Source organism: Macaca nemestrina, chromosome 9 (genome assembly GCF_043159975.1).
Source record: "Macaca nemestrina isolate mMacNem1 chromosome 9, mMacNem.hap1, whole genome shotgun sequence".
In the NCBI taxonomy this organism is placed as follows: Eukaryota; Metazoa; Chordata; class Mammalia; order Primates; family Cercopithecidae; genus Macaca; species Macaca nemestrina.
This window is the reverse complement of record NC_092133.1, coordinates 122332229-122353288: the sequence shown is the minus strand read 5'-3', so window position 1 is coordinate 122353288 and position 21060 is coordinate 122332229. Positions and strand designations below refer to the sequence as shown.

At 40.3% G+C, this 21060-nt stretch overlaps 1 protein-coding gene across 15 annotated transcripts in view; it reads left to right on the top strand.

The window, feature by feature from the left end:
• Positions 1-21060, top strand: part of LOC105480072 (MLLT10 histone lysine methyltransferase DOT1L cofactor) — a 219205-nt gene that overhangs the window by 39246 nt on the left and 158899 nt on the right. For 13 of the 15 annotated variants that reach the window (XR_011608212.1, XR_011608213.1, XM_071070398.1 and 10 more), the window contains one exon: positions 18971-19025. The exons of 1 other annotated variant lie outside the window; for it this stretch is intronic. Coding sequence is in view for 11 of the 14 variants with exons in the window: in XM_071070398.1 (XP_070926499.1) it covers positions 18971-19025 (55 nt within the window). In the remaining 3 variants the exon portion in view is untranslated. Of the gene's footprint in view, positions 1-2347; positions 2369-18970; positions 19026-21060 lie in introns of those variants that run through there. One more of the 15 variants, XM_071070406.1, reaches the window with a different exon arrangement.

Genomic DNA, 21060 nt, shown 5'->3' with positions numbered 1-21060 from the left:
TGTGTAATAAGACCTTTTTCTTTGGCTGCATTAGAATTTAAGTTTCTGATTTTAGTCATTTTGGTCATAGTTTACCTTATTTTTTGGAGATGTGCTTTTACTCTGTCGCCTGAGCTGGAGTGCAGTGGCACAATCATGGCTCACTATGGCCTTGACCTCTTCCTGCCTTAGCCTTTCTGATTAGCTGGAAGGACCACAGGTGTGTGCCACTATCCGTGGCTAATTTTTGTGTGTATGTTTTTTTGTTTTTGTTTTTTTTTTTTTTTTTGAGACGGAGTTTCGCTCTTGTTGCCCAGGCTGGAGTGCAATGGCATGATCTTGGCTTACCGCAGTCTCCGCCTCCCGGGTTCAAGCAATTCTTCTGCCTCAGTCTCCCGAGTAGCTGGGATTACAGGCACTGTACCACCATGCCCAACTAATTTTATATTTTTAGTAGAGACAGGGTTTGCCCATGTTGATCAGGCTGGTCTCGAACTCCCAACCTCAGGTGACCTGCCTGCCTTGGCCTCCCAAAGTGCTGGGATTATAGGTGTGAGCCACCATGCCATGCCAATTTTGTGTGTGTGTGTGTGTATGTGTGTGTGTGTGTGTGTTTTAAGAGATGGGGTTCTGCAATGTTGCCCACACTGGTCTTGAACTCCTGGCCTGAAGTGATTTTCCCACTTCAGCCTCCCAAAGTGCTGGGATTACAGGCGTGAACCACTTTGCTCAGCCACTTTTCTTCATGTTTCTAGTGACTGATAGTTCATTAAAAGATTGCCTTGTTATATATGCTTACAATTTCCATCAAATATGTGAAAGTTGTTGTCCATGATTTCTAAAGTTCTTTTTTCTATATTATTTCCTGTTTTGTGACTCTAGTTACAAGTATGTTTGGCCTCTTTAAAGTTATTTCTGTTATCATGTATTATATTTTTTAGTGTTTTTTTTTTTCTGTGTTTCATTTAGGTTAGTAATTTTGGTTTCACGTGTTGTAAATCTCAATGTGTATTTTTCATCTTAGACTTTGTAATTTTCATCTTTAGAAGTTCAAATTTTAAAAATATTTCATATTTTTACTTAATATGTTTCTTCTAGCTTTCTGATCATATGATATATCATCATACTTGTTTTAAAGGACTTGTCTACTAATTCTATTTTCTGTTTCATTTCGAAATTGGTTTGTTTTTTGTTTCATTATGGGGTGTAATTTCCTGCTTCTATGTAAGTCTTACAAATTTTGATTGACTTTTTAGCCAGTGTGAATTTTACCTTGTTTTCTAGTTTCTCTAGTTTTGTTTACCTTTTAAAAGTATTTGCGGACTTTGTTCTGTGGCATTATTAAGTTGCTTGAAAACAGTTTCTTTCTGTTGGGTCTTTTATGTTTTCTTTAATTGGACCAGGGCCATGTTTAGGGTTAATTTTTCCTCCTTCTGAAGCCTTTTCTTAGTACTCCGATGTCATATCTCCAGTGTGATATAAATTATATCACATCATTTCCTTTTGGACTTTTGGGTATGGATACTATTCACATCCTTATATCAGTTCTGGATGCTATTACCTCTAATTCTTTTGGTGATTTCTCACCTTGCCCTTGGATAGCTCCTTTACATTGCGCGTGCTGATTTGTCATTCAACCAAAAGTTGTAGGGTGAGCCTTTGTAGATCTCTTCATTTCTCTCTCTCTCTCCAGCTCTCTACTCAGTGCTGGTCTCCCTTGTGAGCTCTAGGCACCTTGGCCTGCTTGGACTTCCAGCTCCATTTTCTCAACTTGGGGAGACCACAGGCTCTGCCTGGGTTCCTCCTCCCTGTTCCACGACCTGGAAACGCTCTCAAGGCAGTAAGCTGGGCACACGTGTGGCCCATTTGTTTTTTTGTCTTCCAGGGATCACTGTCTTTTGTTACTTGTCCAATATCTTCAGTGCTGTTGTTTCATTCATTTTATTAGGCTTTTATTATTTCGCGCAAGGAGGCTAAAATCTGGTCCCCTTTATTCACTCCATCTTGACCAGAAGTGGTATCATTGTGGTTTCAATTTACATTTTCATGATAACTGGTGATATTGAGCACGTTTTAGCTTGTGTGTTGACCATTTGTGTGTTCTCTTTTGTGATGAGTTTGTTCATTTAGCCTTTACTGTTCTTTATTTTCTTTTTTTAGCTGTTTGAGTTGCAGAAGGTGTTTATATGTCCTAAATACTGATCCTTTGTCAGATAAATGTTTTGTAAATACTTTCGCCAAGTCTGTGTGGTTTACCTATTTATTTTAACTGTACCTTTTGATGAGCAGAAATATTTGTATCTGATAAGTTTAATTTATCAGTGTTTTCTTTTGTAGTTATTGCTTACTGTGAGCTAAGACACTTTTGCCTAACCTCGAAGTCATGAAGGTAATTTCCTTTATTTCCTCTAAAAGGTTTTGCTTTTGCTAATTTATATTTAGGTCTGTGATGCATCTGAAATTATTTTTGTAGGTTTGAGTATTTTGCATATGGCTATCCAGTTGTTTTTCACCATTTGTTGAAAACAGTCTCCTTTTCTCACTGGGTTGCTTTGGGAACATCACATGACTGCATAAGTGGTATCTCTTTTAGAAATCTTTCTTCTGCTCCAAAAATCTGTTTGTCTAGCCCTGTTAGAGTATTCTGATTATTTTGTAACTTTATATTTGAAGTCAGAATTGCAAAACCTAAAACCTTTTTCTTCTTTTTCGGAGTTCTGCATATTCTACGTCCTTCACATTTCCATATAAATTTTAATACTCTCTTTTCTGTCTTCTCCGAAAAAGGCTGATGGGATCATGATTGTAATTGTCTTGAATCTGTTCATCAGTTTGAGGAGAACCGACATCTTAACAACCATTGAGCTTAATCATTAGTATAGTATATCTCTCCATTTATTTAGGTCTTTTTTGTTTTGTCTGAGCAGTTGTTTGTTGCTTTTAGCCTTTGGTCTTGCATGTCTTCTGTTTTTAAAATTACTTATTTGAGACAAAGTCTCACTGTCGCCTCGCTGGAGTGCAGTGGCACAGTCTTGACTCACTCCATCTCCTGGGTTCACACAATTTTCCTGCCTTAGCCTCCCAAGCCACTGGGATTACAGGCATGTACCACTAAGCCCAGCTAATTCTTATATTTTTAGTAGAGATGGGGTTTCACCATGTTGGCCAGGCTGGTCAACTCCTGACCTCGAATGATCTGCCTGCTTTGGCCTCCCAAAGTGCTGGGATTACAGGCATGAGCCACCAGTATTTTGTCTTTTTTTGATGCTATTTTAAAATATTAAATACATTTTTTTAGCAATTATAAAGTATTATGAAAATTTCTAATGTTTTGTTGGAAATAGAATTTTTGTGTATTGACTTCTTACAACCTTAAGTCTTATTAATTCTACTAAGATTACTTAGATTTTTCTAATAGATGATTGTCATAAAACACTGTTTTATCTCTTTTTTCCCCAGTTGTAATTCCTTTTATTCTCTTCCCTTACAGAATGGACTTAATCTTGTTTTCATTCTTTGAGGACAGCATTCAGTGTTACACCATCAATTATAAATTAGCTGTAGGGGTTTTACTGATGAAGTTTATCAGATTGCTTTCAAATACAGATCTTATTACTATTTAGATATGGCAAGGCCAACACAACCCAGCATGACTGCCATTGAAAAGATAGTTTGTTATAGTCACAGACCCCAAGAGGAATAGTCATGCAATGCCATGGAGAATACACAGCTGAGTAAGGGCTAGCCCTAGCTTCCTGAGGGTTTGTGTCATGAATGGATATTGAGTTTTCTCAAAAGCTTTTTCTGTATTGAGATAATGCTATATATTTAAAGATATTAATGTAGATTTCATTGCTTTTATTTCAAATGTTATACTAAATGCCATTTGGTGTCATGGTGTATTCTTTTTTTTTGGAGATGGGTACAGTGGCGCAATCTCTGCTCAGTATAACCTCTACCGCCTGGGTTCAAGTGATTCTCCTGCTTCAGCCTCCCGAGTAGCTGGAATTACAGGCATGAGCCACCATGCCCGGCTAATTTTTTTGTGTGGAAACAGGGTTTCACCATGTTGGCCAGGCAGGTCTCCTGATCTCAAAGTGATCCTCCTGCCTTGGCCTCTGAAAGTGCTGGGATTACTTTTGTAATCCATGTAAGCCACTGCAACTGGCCTATTCTTCCTATATATTGTTGGATTTAAATTGCTAATAGTAAATATTTTTGCATCTTTGTATGTGAGGGATTTTGGTGCAGCCTTGTTGCTTTTTGTCAGGTGCTGGTATTTTTGGTATATTCATTGGTATTCTTCATGCTAAACTTAGAAAATGATTTGGGAAGCCTTGTCTTCTCTGTTTTCTGGAAATGTGTGTGTGAGATTGATGCTATTTTTCCTTTAGTGTTTGAAGGAACTTATCAGTGAAAAAATCTGAGTGTAGAGTTTTCTTTTTGGGAAGGATTTTGATAATGAATTGAACTTAAAATGCTTCTCAGATTTTCTGTTTTATCAGTTTTGATGAGTTTCATTTTCAAATAATTTTTTCTTTTCGTCTAAGCTGTTGAATTGGTTAGCATAAAGTCATTAATAATAATCTTTGGCCCTCTTAATATCTTTGGGATCATAGAGGTGATTCCCATTTTATTCTTGATATTGGTAATTTGTATTCTTCCTATTTAAAAAAAATGAATTTAGCTTGCAGATTGTCAACTTTGTAGGTCTTTCCAAAGTGCTACCAGTAAGGGGGTCCCATTCCAGACCCCAAGAGAGGGGTTCTTGGATCTTGTGCATGAAATAATTTGAGACGGATTCATAGAGTAAAGTGAAAGCAAGTTTATTAAGAAAGTAAAGGAATAAAAGAATGGCTACTCCACAGGCAGAGCAGTGCCATGGGCTGCTGGTTTCCCATTTTTATGAGTAGTTCTTGATTGTCTGTTAAACAAGGGGTGGATTATTCTTGAGTTTTCTGGGAAAGGGGTGGGCAATTCCCAGAACTAGTGGTTCCTCCCCTTTTTAGAGTATATAGGGTAACTTCCTGGCATTGCTCTGGCATTTGTAAACTGTCATGGAGCTTGTGGGAGTGTCTCTTAGCATGTTAATGTATTATAATTAGTGTATAATGAGCAGTGATGATGACCAGAGGTCAGTTTGGTCATCATCTTGGCTTTGGTGGGTTTTGGCTCCCTTCTTTATTACAACCTGTTTTATCAGCAAGGTTTTTATGTCTTGTATCTTGTGCCAGCCTCCTATCTCATTCTGTGTCTTAGAATGCATAACTTACTGGGAATGCAGCCCAGCAGGACTCAGACTTGTTTTACGCAGCCCCTGTTCAAGATAGAGGCACTCTGGTTCAGAGGTCTCTGACAAAAGAACCAACTTTGACTTGAAATGTTCTGTTACTTTTCTATTTCATTTCTTCTGCTCTTATTTTTACTATTTCTTTTTTTTTTCTACTTACTTTGGGCTTACTTTACCCTTTCATATAGGTTCTTTAGGTAGAACCCTACTTATTTTGTTTTATTTTATTTTGAGACAGAGTTTTGTGCTGCCACCCGGGCTAGAGTGCAGTGGTGCGATCTTGGCTTACTGCAACCTCCGCATCCCGGGTTCAAGCGATTCTCCTGTCTCAGCTCCGCCTCCTGAGTAGCTTGGATTATAGACACCCGCTACCACGCCCAGCTAATTTTTGTATTTTTAATAGAGACGGGGTTTCACCATGTAGACCAGGCTGGTCTTGAGCTTGCGACCTCAGGTGATCCGCCTGCTTTGGCCTTCCAAAGTGGTGGGATTACAGGCGTGAGCCACCACACCTGGCTGCTAGTCATTAATTTTATATCTTTTTTTCTAATGTGGTTAGGGAACATAATCTGTATGATTTCCATTATTTTCATTTTATTGTGTTCTGCTTTGTGGCTCAGTATGTGGTCTTTCATGGGGAATGTACCAAGTTTACCTGAAAAGAATGTTTATAGTGGTTTTAACATTGCTTTGATGATGATGATGATGATTATTATTTGGTCTGGTTTTGTCAGTCACAAAGAGGAATGTGAAAATATCTTACCTTGTTTGGGGCACTGAGTATTCCGAGTGTTTATGCCTTATGCTCATTTTTGCTTCATCTATTTTGAAGCCTTGTTTTTAGGTGCATACATTTATAATTATTATGACTTCTTCATTGTCTGACTTACTGTGAAATGCCCCTCCCTCTCTTTACTATGTAGCCACTCACCATCTTTTTTTGTTGTTGTTTGTTTGTTGGTTTGTTTCGAGATGAGGTTTTACTTTATCACCCAGACTAGAGTGCAGTGGTGTGATCTCGGCTCACTGCAGCCTTTGCCTCCCAGGTTCAAGCAGTTTGACTGTTTCAGCCACCCTGGTAGCTGGGACTCTAGGTGTGTCCCACCATGCCTGGCTAGTTTTTGTATTTTTAGTAGAGATGGGGCTTTGCCATGTTGGCCAGGCTGGTCTCGAAACCCTGGCCTCAAGTGATCAAGTGCCCGCCTCGGCCTCCCAAAGTGTTGGGATTACAGGCATGAGCCACCGCGTACCCATCCTATCCATTTACTTTTGACCTGTTTGTCTCTTCACTTAAAGTGTGTTTCTTACAGATACCTTGTGTTTGAGTTTTACTTTTCTATCTGTGCTAATAAACTAATTTTTAAAATTATTTATTTATTTATTTATTTATTTATTTATTTTTTTGATTCGGAGTTTTGCTATTGTTGCCCAGGCTGGAGTGCAATGGTGCGATCTCAGCTCACCGCAACCTCCACCTCCCAGGTTCAAGCGATTCTCCTGCCTCAGCCTCACGAGTAGCTAGGATTATAGGCATGCACCACCATGCCTGGCTAATTTTTGTATTTTTAGTAGAGATGGGGTTTCTCCATGTTGGTCAGGCTGGTCTTGAATTCCCGACCTCGGGTGATCCGCCCGCCTCAGCATTGCTAACTGCTGGGATCGTAGGCATGAGTCACCGCACCTGGCTGAGTTTTTTTTTTTTTTTTTTTTTTTTTTTTTTTTGAGACAGTCTCTACATCACTACGATCAATTTGAGAATACTTGGATCCCCTCAAAAAGAAGCCCTTTGACCCATTAACAGTCACTCTCTATTACCCTACTTCCCTAGCTCCTGGCAATCACTAATCTTCATTTCTGTCTCTATCCCTATTTGGGACATTTCATATAAATGAAATCATGATATATGGTGTATTGTGAGTGGCTTCTTTCTCCTAGCGTAATGTACAAGCATCTGTTTTGTAGCATTAGAACTTCATTCTCTTTTGTTGTCAAATAATATTCTATTGCATGGCTATACTACATTTTCTTTACTCATTCATTAATTGATAGACATTTAGGTTGTATATACTTTTGCAGTATTATGAATAATGTTATTATTATGAACATTTGTCTGCAAATCCAGACATTTGTTTTCAGTTCTCTTAGGCGTAGGATTTTTGTTTCATGCTGTCTTTGAAAAATTGATGAAGAGGCTGTAAATTTTAAATTACCAGCAACAATATATGAAGGTTTTAATTTCTCCATCTCTTTGCCAGCATTTTTTATTGTTTGGCTTTTGATTTTAGCTATCCTACAGGGCATGAGGTAGTATCTCATTGTGGTGTTGATTTTTATTTATTTGTTTCATTATATTATTTTTTAGATGGAGTCTCAGTCTGTTGTTCAGGCTGGAGTGCAGTGGTGTGATATCTTGGCTCACGGCAAACTCTGCCTGCCGGGTTCAAGCAATTCTCCTGCCCCAGCCTCCTGAGTACCTGGGATTACAGGTGCCCGCCACCATGCCAGCTAATTTTTGTATTTTTAGTAGAGACGGAGTTTCACCATGATGGCCAGGCTAGTCTCAAACTCCTGACCTCAGGTGATCCACCCGCATAGGCCTCCCAAAGTGCTGGGATTACAGGCGTGAGCTACTGCACGCGGCCTGGTGTTGGTTTTTTTTTTTTTTTTTTTTTTTTTTTGAGACGGAGTCATGCTCTGTCGCCCAGGCTGGAGTGCAGTGGCCGGATCTCAGCTCACTGCAAGCTCCGCCTCCCGGGTTCATGCCATTCTCCTGCCTCAGCCTCCCAAGTAGCTGGGACTACAGGCGCCCGCCACTTCGCCCGGCTAGTTTTTTGTATTTTTTAGTAGAGACGGGGTTTCACTGTGTTAGCCAGGATGGTCTCGATCTCCTGACCTCGTGATCCGCCCGTCTCGGCCTCCCAAAGTGCTGGGATTACAGGCTTGAGCCACCGCGCCTGGCCCTGGTGTTGGTTTTTAATCCTTAATGATTAATGACGTTAATCATCTTTTCATGTGCTTATTGGTCATTTATATATTTTCTTTGGAGAAGTGTCTATTTGGATCCTTTGTTCAATTTTTAGCTGGGCTGTATAGCTTTTTATTTTTGAGTAGAAGAACTCTGTATTCTGGTTACAAACTATTTATCAGACATGCGACTTGTAAATATTTCTTCTATCCTTTTACTTTCCTGATAGTTTTGTTTGTAGCAAAAAAGTCTGTAGGTTTGGTAAATTCTAGTTATTTTTTCTTTTATTGCCTCTGCTTTTAGTGTTATGTCTAAAAACTGTTGTTCAACCAAGTCCTGAAGACTTACCTCCTATGTTTTTTTCTAAAGTTTTATAGTTTTAGCTCTTACATTTAGATCTGCGATTCACTTTTGAAGGGGTAATTTTTTAATATAATATTAGGAAGGGTTTCAACTTAATTCTTTTGCACATTCCCGTAGCAATTTCTTTACTCTTTTCAGTCTGTTTTTATAGTATTACCACTTATGGGTAATATTGTACAAGTCATAAAGTATACAAAGGTTGTAAGTTGTTCTTTTATATCACCTCTTTGTTGTCAGTTATGCTATTGTCATGTGTGTTGGAACTACGTATATTATAAGCCCTGGAAAACAACAATGTAATTTTGGCTTTCAATAATCACGTAATGTTAAGAACTTAAGAGCTAAAAGTCTTCTAAGTTTACCCAGATATTTACCATTTGTGGTAGTCTTCTTTGTCTTCTGAAGATTTGCATTTTCTAGCCTCATTTCTCTTAATTCTGAAGAATTTCTTTAGCCTTTCTTGCAAGGCGTATCTTTTGGTGATAAGTTGTGTTTGCTTTCTTTTATCTGAAAGTACCTATTTCACCTTTATTTTTGAAGGGCATTGTGGTTGGATATAGAATTATGTGTTGACAGTGCTTTTATCTTTTAGCAATTTAATTATTTTAGTTTCCTTTCTTTTGGCTTCCATATTTTATGATGAGAAATCTGCCGTTTATCCAGTCACTGTTCCCTTTGTGTAATGTGACATTTTCTTTTGGTGCTTCAAGATTTCTGCCTCTGTGTTTGCTTTTTAGCAAGGCATTTGACTCTTTGAGGTTTGCTGAGATTCTTAAATCTGTGAATTTGTCTTTTTTCAAATTGAAGAAATTTTCAGCCATCATTTCTTCAAAATTTTCTTTCCTGCCTCATATTCTTTCTCTCTTCTTTTTTAGGCCTTTGGTTATGCACGTAAGACCTTTTGGTACTGTACTGTGGGTCCCTGAAGCCCTGTTTTTGTTTTTTTGTTTTTTTTTTTTTTAATCTGTATTTTCTTTTTCAGATTAGATTCTTCTTTTTTTTTCTGAGATGGAGTTTCACTCTTGTTGCCCAGGCTGGAGTGCAATGGTGCGATCTCGGCTCAACACAACCTCCGCCTCCTGGGTTCAAGTGATTCTCCTGCCTCAGTCTCCTGAGTAGCTGGGACTACAGGTGTGTGCCACCACACCTGGCTAATTTTGTATTTTTTAGTAGAGACAGGGTTTCTCCACGTTGGTCAGGCTGGTCTCGAAATCCTGACCTCAGGTGACCCACCCACCTCGGCTTCCCAAAGTGCTGGGATTACAGGTGTGAGCCACACCTGGCCTCAGATTAGATTCTGTCTATTGGTATAGCTTCAAGTTCACTGACTCTTTTGTCATCTCAGATTTGTTGTTTTGAAGCTTGCCTAGTGAAATTTTCACTTCACATGTTGTATTTTTGGTATTTAAAAAGTTTTTTCTTTCTTTTTTTTTTTTTTTTTTTAATTTGAGATCAAGTCTTGCTCTTTTGCCCAGGCTGGAGTGCAGTGGTGCGATTATATTACTGCAGCCTCGAACTCCCAGGCACAAGTGATCCTCCTGCCTCAGCCTTCTGAGTATTTGGGACTGCAGACTGGTGCTACCATGCTCGGCTTATAGTGTCTGTCTTTCTTTTTCTCTTTTTTTTTTTTGTTGCTGAGACATCCTGTTTTATTTATTATAGGTTTATCTTCAGTGGGCAGATTTAATTAGCATTTAGGGACATTTTTCCATAAAACTTCACATTATAACGGAAATGGTATAGTTTAGAATAGAGGAAAGAAATCATTTATAATCTTACCATCCTTACCACAATCCTATTAATGTATTTTTTTTTTTTTTTTTTGAGATAGAGTCTCGCTCTGTCACCCAGGCTGGAGTGCAGTGGCGCGATCTTGGCTCACTGCAACTTCTGTCTCCCAGGTTCACACCATTCTCCTGCTGCAGCCTCCTGAGTAGGTGGGACTACAGGCACCTGCCGCTACACCCGGCTAATTTTTTTTTGTATTTTTGGTAGAGACGGGGTTCACCGTGTTAGCCAAGATGGTCTCGATCTCCTGACCTTATGATCCGCCCTCCTCGGCCTCCTGAAGTGCTGGGATTACAGACATGAGCCACCCCGCCTGGCCTATTTTGTGTATTTTCTTTTCTTTTTTTTGAGATGGAGTCTTGCACTGTCACCTGGACTGGAATGCAGTGGCGCGATCTTGGCTCACTGAAACCCCTGCCTCCTGGGTTCACGCAATTCTCCTGTTTCAGCCTCTGGAGTAGCTGGGAATTACAGGTGCACACCGCCATGCCCGGCTAATTTTTTTTGTTTCTTGTATTTTTAGTAAGAGACAGGGTTTCACTATGTGGGCCAGGCTGGTCTCGAACTCCTGACCTCATGATCTGCCTGCCTCGGCTTCCCAAAGTGCTAGAATTACAGGCGTGAGCCACTGTGCCCAGCCTATTTTGTATATTTTCTTTTAATGTTCAGTGAATTTGTTTTTTTTTTTTTTTTTTTTTGAGACAGTCTCGCTCTGTTGCCCAGGCTGGAGTGCAGTGGCGCAATCTTCAGCTCACTGCAACCTCCGCCTTCCAGGTTCATGCCATTCTCCTGCCTCAGTCTCCCCAGTAGCTGGAACTGCAGGTGCCCGCCTCCATGCCCAGCTAATTTTTCGTATTTTTAGTAGAGACGGGGTTTCACTGTGTTAGCCAGGATGGTCTCAATCTCTGGACCTTGTGATCCGCCCACCTCAGCATCCAAAGTGCTGGGATTACAGGCATGAGCCACCACACCTGGCCCAGTGAATTATCTTTTTTAACTTTTTTTTTTTTTAATTAATTTATTATTATTATACTTTAAGTTGTAGGGTACATGTGCATAACGTGCAGGTTTGTTACATATGTATACTTGTGCCATGTTGGTGTGCTGCACCCATCAACTCGTCATTTACATCAGGTATAACTCCCAATGCAATCCCTCCCCCCTCCCCCCTCTTTTTTAACTTGTTTAAAAATCTTTGTAAGTAGTGTATTAGTTACATCGTTGTTATGCCGTTAGGCTTTTTTTTTTTTTTGAGATGAGATCTCACTCTGTCACCCAGGCTTGAGTTCTGTGGTGTGACCTCGACCCCCTGGGCTGAAGTGATCCTCCCATCTCAGCCTCCCGAATAGCTGGACTACAGGCTCGCGTCACCACGTCCAGCTAATTTTTTGTATTTTTAGTAGAGATGAGATTTCACCGTGCTGCCTAGGCTGGTCTTGAACTCCTAACCTCAAGTGATCCACCCACTTCGGCCTCCCAAAGTGCTGGGATTACAAGTGAGAGCCACTGCAGCCAGCCAGACTTTTATAAAAAAGTTTTTTGGTTATAAATGGTTATATAAAATATCTTTGTACATACATATTCATGTCTTGAAAGTAAAATATATAAATGATATAAAAGACACAAAGGTAATTTATAAATGCTGTATCTTACATTATATATATTTGCTTTGGCTCTCTAGAAGTGAAGTAATTAAATTGGATTTTTTCTTGATTCATATTGCTTAATTGCCTTCCAAAAGAATAGGATTATGGTGTCATCGAAATCATATAAAAATGAATATTGACTGTTTTTTTTTTTTTTTTGATGACAATCTTGCTCTGTTGCCCAGGCTGGAGTGCAGTGGCTTGATCTCAGCTCACTGCAACCTCTGTCTCCCAGGTTCAAGTGATTCTCGTGGCTCAGCCTTCTGAGTAGGTGGGATTACAGGTGCCTGCCACCACGCCTGGCTAAATTTTTTGTTTTTTGGAGCTGGAGTCTTGCTCTGTTGCCAGGCTGGAGTGCAGTGGTGCGATCTCAGCTCACTGCAACCTCCACCTCCCAAGTTCAAGTGATTCTCCTGCCTCAGCCTTCCGAGTAGCTGGGACTACAGGCATGTGCCACCATGCCCAGCTAATTTTTGTATTTTTTGTAGAGATGGGGTTTCATCACGTTGGCCAGGATGGTCTTGATCTCTTGTGATCCACCTGCCTTGGCCTCCCAAAGTGCTGGGATTACAGGTATGAGCCATGGTGCCCGGCCTCATTTTTGTATTTTTAGTAGTGATGGGGTTTCGCCATGTTCGCCAGGCTGGTTTTGAACTTCTGACCTTATGTCATCTGCCTGCCTTGGCCTCCTAGAGTGCTGCAATTACAGGCATGAGCCATCGCACCTGGCCTATTTTTTAAAATTCAATTTTTTTTTCTTTTTTTCTTTTTGGTTATAGCATCAATGGGATGTTTGTGATTTTGTTCCCTTTATCCCTTCATCATGTAGTTCTTGAGTTATTGTGCCTGGAGACTGTGTCTGATGTTAGGAGTGGCTAGCTATAGCCATAACATGGAGCTTGTAATCTAGTGGAGGAGTTAATTGCATAGTTAATTGTAATTGTAATACATCCCTAGAAGGAAAGCATAGGTAAATCATAATATGTCACCTAACCTCATCTGGAGATTCAGAGACATTGTCTTTGATGAAGTGACTTTAAGCAAGGACCTGCGGGATAAATAGAAGTTATCCAGCCGCAGAAGAGGGTGTAGTGAATGATAATATTCCATTTAGAGTAAAAACAATCCATTAAAAGCCTCTGAAGTGGGAATGAGCTGTGGAGAATTTATAGAATTGAAAGAATAAAAAGCCAGCATTGCCCATAACGTGAAATGTTGGAAAGAGGGAAGGTTGTGGAGATAGGAAAGGGTTATATGATGCAGGAAAACTACTGGAGTGTTTTTATTGTTTTGTTTTGTTTTTTTTGAGATGGATTCTCGCTCTGTCACCGGGCTGGAGTACAGTGGTGCGATTTCGGCTCACTGCAGCCTCCGCCTCCCAGGTTCAAACAATTCTCCTGCCACAGTCTCCTGAGTAGCTAGGACTACAGGTGCTCCACCACACCCAGATGATTTTTGTATTTTTAGTAGAGATGGGTTTTCACCATGTTGGCCACGATGGTCTCGATCTCTTGACCTGATGATCTGCCTGCCTCAGCCTCCCAAAGTGCCGGGACTACAGGCTTGAGCCACCGCGCCCAGCCCTTTGAAGTGTTTTTTAGTGGGCAGTGGTATATTTGGATTTGCATTTCTGAAGTACATTGTTTTGTGAAAAGTTCATTCTGCAGATTGGTGATAGTTGGTTAAGAGTGAATATTAGGAGACTACAGTCATTTTCCATTATCTGCGGTTTTGCTTCCCTTAGTTAGTTAACCATGGTCAACCCCTCTGAAAATAGGTGAGTAGAGTACAGTGAGGTAGAATCATGTGTTGTGTAATGTAGGAGGGAAGTATGTTCTTAGAAATACCTCATTAGGTGATTTCATCATTACACAATCATCTTAGAATGTTCTTAAAGCTATATTGTATAACCTAGTACATACCTAGGCTACGTGGTATAGCCTATTGCTCCTAGGTTGCAATCTTGTACATTTCATAAGTGAATCCTGTAAGCAACTTAACATAATGGTAAGTATTTGTGTTTTTAAACATAGAAAAGGTACAGCTAAAATAATGGTATGAAAGATTAAAAAAAAAAATTGCACTTGTATAGGGCTTTACCATGAATGAAGCTTGCAGGACTAGAAGTTGCTCTGGGTGAGTCAATGAGTAAGTGGTAAGTGAATGTGAAAGCCTTTGACATTTTTGTACACTACTGATAGGGTTTGGCTGTGTATCCCCACCCAAATCTCATCTCGAATTGTAATCCCTATGTGTTGAAGGAGGGAGGTGACTGGATAATCGGGGCAGTTTCCGCCATCCTGTTCTCATGAGTGTGAGTGAATTCTCTTGAGATCTGATGGTTTTGAAAGTGGCAGTTTTTTCCTATGTACACATTCTCTTTCTTTTGCTTGCTGCTATATAAGACATGCTTGCTTCCCCTCCCGCCATGATTGAAAGATTGCTGAGGCCTCCTCAGCCATGTGGAACTATGAGTCAATTAAACCTCTTTTCTTTATAAATTGCCCAGTCTCGGGTAGTTCTTTATAGCAGTGAGATAATGGACTGCTACAATTACTGTAGACTTTATAAACATTGTACACTTAATGTACACTAAATTTATTTTAAAAATTACTCTGTCGTGTTACTATGGCTATTACATCATTACGTCACTAGGCAATAGGAGTTTTTCAGTTCCATTTAATCTCATGGAACCACCATTGTATATGCTGTTGTTGTTATGCAGACTGTATTTTATTTTATTTTATTTATTTATTTTTTTTTGAGACGGAGTCTCGCTCTGCCGCCCAGGCTGGAGTGCAGTGACTGGATCTCAGCTCACTGCAAGCTCCGCCTCCCGGGTTCACGCCATTCTCCTGCCTCAGCCTCCCGAGTAGCTGGGACTACAGGCGCCCGCCACCTCGCCCGGCTAGTTTTTCGTATTTTTCAGTAGAGACGGGGTTTCACCGTGTTAGCCAGGATGGTCTCGATCTCCTGACCTCGCGATCCGCCCGTCTTGGCCTCCCAAAGTGCTGGGATTACAGGCTTGAGCCACCGAGCCCGGCCGCAGACTGTATTTTAAGAGAGACCACATTCACATAACTTTTCTTGTAGTAGATTGTTGTAATTTTTTTTTTTTAAATTTTTTTGAGGTGGAGTCTCTCTCTTTTGCCCAGGCTAGAGTGCAGTGGCATGATCTTGGCTCACTGCAACCTCCTAGGTTCAATCAATTTTTGTGCCTTAGCCTCCTGCTTGGCTGGGACTGTAGGTGTGTGCCACCACATTCAGCTAATTTTTTTGTATTTTTAGTAGAGATGGGGTTTCACCATGTTGGCCAGACTGGTCTCGAACTCCTGACCTCAGGTGATCTGTCCACCTCGGCCTCCCAAAGTCCTGGGATTATAGGTATGAGCCACTACACCCGGCCTGTTCTATTTTATTATTGTTGTTAATCTGTTACTGTGCCTAATTTATAAATTAAACTTTTTTATAGGTAAGTATGTATAGCAAAAAACAGAATCAAGTGCTTATTAGTGCCATTTGTTGTTTCAGATATCCACTGGGGTTCTTAGAATGTTTCTTCCATGGATAATTGAGGGATTACTGCATTTAGAAGGTGACTGAAGTGGTCTTGATGAAAGGTGATGCTGGCTTTAAGTAGGGTAATACTGGAGATGGAGAGAGATAGGCACATCTCACCAGTTTTGAGGAAGAGGAAGGGCACAATACAGTTATGGATTAAAAGTGAGGTTAGGGAGTAAGGTATGAAGTGGTCAAAGATTATGACCACTAGGTGTCTTACATGAGCAATGTGTCATTGAAAATATCATTACCAATATATGGAAAGAGCAGGAAGAGCAGGTTTTGTCATAAATTGTGGAGTGTTTTAGGTGTCTTATGTAGGCTGGGTGCGGTGGCTTACTCCTGTGATCCTAGCACTTAGGAGGCTGAGGTGGGTGGATCACTTGAGGCCAGGAGTTTGAGACTAACCTGGGCAACATGACGAAACCCCATCTCCACTAAAAATAGAAAAAGTTAGTTGGACATGGTGGCACACACCTGTAATCCCAGCTCCTTGGGAGGCTGAGGCGGAAGAATTGCTTGAACCCTGGAGGTGGAGGTTGCAGTGAGCCGAGATCGAGCCACTGCACTCCAGCCTGGGCAACAGAGCAAGACTCCGTCTCAAAATAAAATAAAATAAAGTGTTTACGTAGTATATAGAGTTTTATACCTGAACCTAAGGACAGATACAAATAGATAAAATTTGGGAGTCACTGTTACTTTTATAATTTATTGGTAATGGAAATTTGGATAATGAATAAGATTGCCTAGTGTTTCATGTGAAATAGTGAGACATCTTAGGCCAGAGCACTGAGGAACTTCACCATTTAAAGGTTTGATAGGGTGATCAGAAAGGTGCTGCCAAAGAGGTAATAGGAAAATCAGGAGAGTGAAATACTGAAAGGCAAGAAATATAGCGGTATTAGTCTGTTTTAGATTAAAGGAATACTGGAAACTGGGTAGATTATTAATATAAAGAAAAGAGGTTTATTTGGTTCACAGTTCTGTAGGCTGTACAAGCATACCACCAACACCTTTGGTCTGAGGAAACTTTTACTCATGGGGGAGTGGGAATGGGGACCAAGAGTGTCACATGGTGAGAGAAGGGAGCAAGATGGCAGGCTTTTTTTACCAATCAGATCTCACGTGAACTAACAACAGCAAGAAACTCACTCATTACCACAAGGAAAACACCAAGACATTCACGAGGGATCTGCCCCCATTACCCAAACACCTTTTGCTAGGCTTCACCTTCAGCATTGGGATTAAATTTTTACACGAGATTTGGAGGCACAAATATCCAAACTTTATCAATAGGTTCTATTTTATTTATTTATTTTTTGAGGTGGAGTTTTGCTCTTGTTGCCTAGGCCGGAGTGCAGTGGCACAATCTCGGCTCACTGCAACCTCCGCCTTTCGGTTTCAATCAATTCTCCTGCCTCAGCCTCCCTCAGCTGGGACTACAAGCACACGCCACCACACCCAGCTAATTTTTTGTATTTTTGGTAGAAATGGGGTTTCATCACATTGACCAGGATGATCTCGATCTCTTCACCTCGTGATCCACTTCCCAAAGTGCTGGGATTATAGGTGTGAGCCACTGCGCCCGGCTAATAGGCTCTATTTCTTAATTATTTTTTGTAGAGATGAAGTCTCACTTTGCTGTTGAGGCTGGTCTCGAACTCCTGACCTCAAGTGGTCCTTCTGTTTTGGCCTCCCAAAGTGCTGCAATTATATGTGTGAGGCACTGCACCCGGCCTCAGTAGGCTTTTTTGGCTTATACTTTCTGTACTTTTAGAACTATTGCAACTTAATTTTCTACTCTAATTTTTTGTTGTAATTTGTATATGTATGTAAGTGTATATATATTTATATGTAGGGTTTGTATATATGTGTGTATATATATAAAGTGTGTGTATATATGTATGTAATGTGTGTGTATCTTTACATACATACACATATAGGTATATATGTGTGTGTGTGTATATATTTATACACACACTTTTTTTTTTTGTTTGTTTGTTTTTTTGAGATAGGGTCCACTCTGTAACCCAGGCTGGAGTGCATTGGCATAATCATGGCTCACTGCAGCTTTGACCTTCCGGGCTCAATTGATCTGCCCGCCTCAGCCTGCTGAGTAGCTCTACTACAGGTGTGCCACCACCACACCCAGCGAATTCGTGTTTGTGTGTGTGTGTGTTTTTGTAGAGGTGGGATTTTGCCATGTTGCCCAGGCTGGTCTTGAACCCCTGGGCTCAAGCGATCTGCCTACCTCAGCCTCCCAAAGTGCTGGGATTACAGGTATGATCCACTGTGCCCGGCCTATATTACTATATTGTGTGCTGCAAAACCTCTTTTGGAAACAAAGTGGGATATAAATAATGCTCAAGTGTGACTTTCAGGAACATATTCTTCATAGTAAGACAATGCCATTGAAACTTAACTGTGTTTCGTAAGAAGTGGTAGTGCTGGCTCTACATTTATTTTTGGTTTTAAATTCTGAGCATGGGAGGGAGAGGGATCCACAATAAATTTTGAGTACCATTGTCTTTGAATAATAATAGCTGATTAGCCTAATTCCTTTCAGAAGGGAAATCAGCATACATGAAATCATTTCTTGCCACTTAAATTAAAATTCTACATTCTTGAGTTTGGCTCTTTAAGAGAAACCAGACCTACTTGACGGCAGTCATCCTAGCTGACCGTAAGACAGGAAGTAAACAGATAACAGGCAGATATTAAAAGCCTTGCCCCATTCCTGTGTTGAGAGGACCTTTTTGTTTCTCCTCCCACTCCCCAGGTAAATGATCCCAGCATCTTTGTGTTTTTATTAATGTAAGATTTAGAAAACTGTGGCAGGAGTTTTTTTTGTTTGTTTTGTTTCTTTTAGATGGAGTTTCCCTCTTGTTGCCCAGACTGGAGTGCAGTGGCGTGACTTGGCTCACCATAACCTCCGCCTCCCAGGTTCAAATACTTCTCCTGCCTCAGCCTCCTCAGTAGCTGGGATTACAGGCATGTGCCGCCACGCCTGGCTAATTTTTTATTTTTAGTAGAGACGTGGTTTCTCCATGTTGGTCAGGCTGGTCTCGAACTCCCAACCTTAGGTAATCCGCCTGCCTCGGCCTCCCAAAGTTCTAAGATTACAGGCGTGAGCCACTGCGCCTGGCTCATGGCAGGAGTTTAAAAGTTAAAATGTATTTTAAAAAAATTACTTGTCCTCTGAAGGAGATCACATGTCATCGAGAACAACTGTTTGTGAAGAATGTTCTGAAATATTCTTGGGGACAAATAGTACAAATGCTGCTCTCACATTTTCAGTAGTTTTGAAGTTGCAGGGAAGCTACTACATTTTGGATAATCTGAAATATTTCTTCATTACCTGTTTCTTTTTTTTTATAGAGATGTGAACTTTGTCCCCATAAGGATGGAGCTTTAAAAAGAACAGATAATGGGGGTAAGTGCAGAGATTTCTTGAAAAAAAATGTTACTGAAAACTGGGGCAGTGGAGTATTTTCAGATACCTGGTAGTTTATTTTATTTCATCAAATTAAACAGCATTTTCTACTCATTTTTTTTTTTTTTTTTTTTTTGAGACGGAGTCTCGCTCTGTCGCCCAGGCTGGAGTGCAGTGGTGCGATCTCGGCTCACTGCAAGCTCCGCCTCCTGGGTTTACGCCATTCTCCTGCCTCAGCCTCCTGAGTAGCTGGGACTACAGGCGCCCACCACCGCGCCCGGCTAATTTTTTGTATTTTTAGTAGAGACGGGGTTTCACCGTGGTCTCGATCTCCTGACCTTGTGATCCGCCCGCCTCGGCCTCCCAAAGTGCTGGGATTACAGGCGTGAGCCACCGCGCCCGGCCTTTCTACTCATTTTTAACAGTAGTGGCTATAATTTATGAATCCTTATTGTATTGACCCACAAGTTTTCTACTTTGTGGACAAACTTAAGCATTGGCTGTTTTATGCAGAATGATCTATTAAATACATACTTCTAATTAAAATTCTTATTTTTTTGGCTGGACGAAGTGGCTCACACCTGTAATCCCAGCACTTTGGGAGGCCGAGGGAGGCAGATCACCTGAGGTCGAGCTCGAGACCAGCCTGGCCAACATGGTGAAACCTGGTTTCTACTAAAAATAGAAAAATTAGCTGGGTGTGGTGGTGCGTGCCTGTAGTCCCAGCTACTTGGGAGGCTGAAGCAGGAGAATCACTTGACCTCGGGGGGCAGAGGTTGCAGTGAGCCAAGATTGAACCATTGCTCATTAGCCTGCATGGCAAAGGTGACTGTCTCCAAAAAAAAAAAAAGCCTATTTTTTAAAATGGATATAGTTTCTTATGTTAGGAATTTTTATTTTTTTTTAAATGAGCCACATTTTTTTGTTGTTGTGGTTAGACCTAAAATCTGTTGTTTTAGATTCTTTTTTTTCTCTTTTGTGTATCTCTAGACAGATGATGTTTCTAGTGAATGCTAATTTTATTTAACTCTGAGGATCTTTGTTGCTTGAATATAAAGAAATGTTGACTTTTATGCTGGGTGTGCTGCCCAACACCTGTAATCCCAGCTCTTTGAGAGGCCAAGATAGGAGGCTCACTGGAGCATAGGAGTCTGAGACCAGCCTGGGCAACATAGGGAGACCTTGGTCTCTGCAAAAGTAAATATAAAAAATAAAAATAAAAAGACTTAGTTACACATGGTGGCACGTGCCTTTAGTTCCAGCTACTTGGGAAGCTGAGCAGGAGGATGGCTTGAGCCTGGGAGGTCGAGGCTGCAATGAGCCATGGTCACACCACTGTACTTCAGTCCCTGGGATGGGTGAGAGTGAGACCCTGTGTCCAAAAAAAAAAAAAAAAGAAAAGAAAAGAAAAAAGAAATGCTGACTTCTGTATCACAATTTGGCATACTTTCCTATGGACCCTTGTGTATTACTCATTTTCTTCTCCACTTTCAGTTATCTTTGTCAGAAAAATCATATTTTTCTACAACTCAGTACTATTCTGAAATGTGTAGACCTGAGTTTATTAGACCATGGCATGTATGATGAGGCAGCTAAAAAAAGTAGAGGTTTAGCTACTGTTACTATACTCTTCTCCATTTTGGGTAGCCACCTCTAAAGTAGTTTTGGCATAAATTAGAGTAATGGTATCAGTAAATAAAAGGTAAAAATACAATGATTTTGGTTAGCTATATATATTTTACAGTTGGATCTTCAGACTATGTTATACGGTCAGATTGTAGAAAATTTAAAAATATATTGAAAACTCTTCCTGTTATTCCTGTTCCCCATCTGCCCAGTTTATCAATAGCTTTCCTGCTACCATGTAATTACTACTTTCTTGCATATCTTTCTAGGTTTCTTTTGCATATTCAAATGTGAATAGACAAATACTTAATTACTCCCTCCATCTTTATACAAATGGGTTAATATTATATACTCTTCTGCGTCTTAATTTTTTTCACTGAACAATTTATCTTATTATTTTTATTTTTTT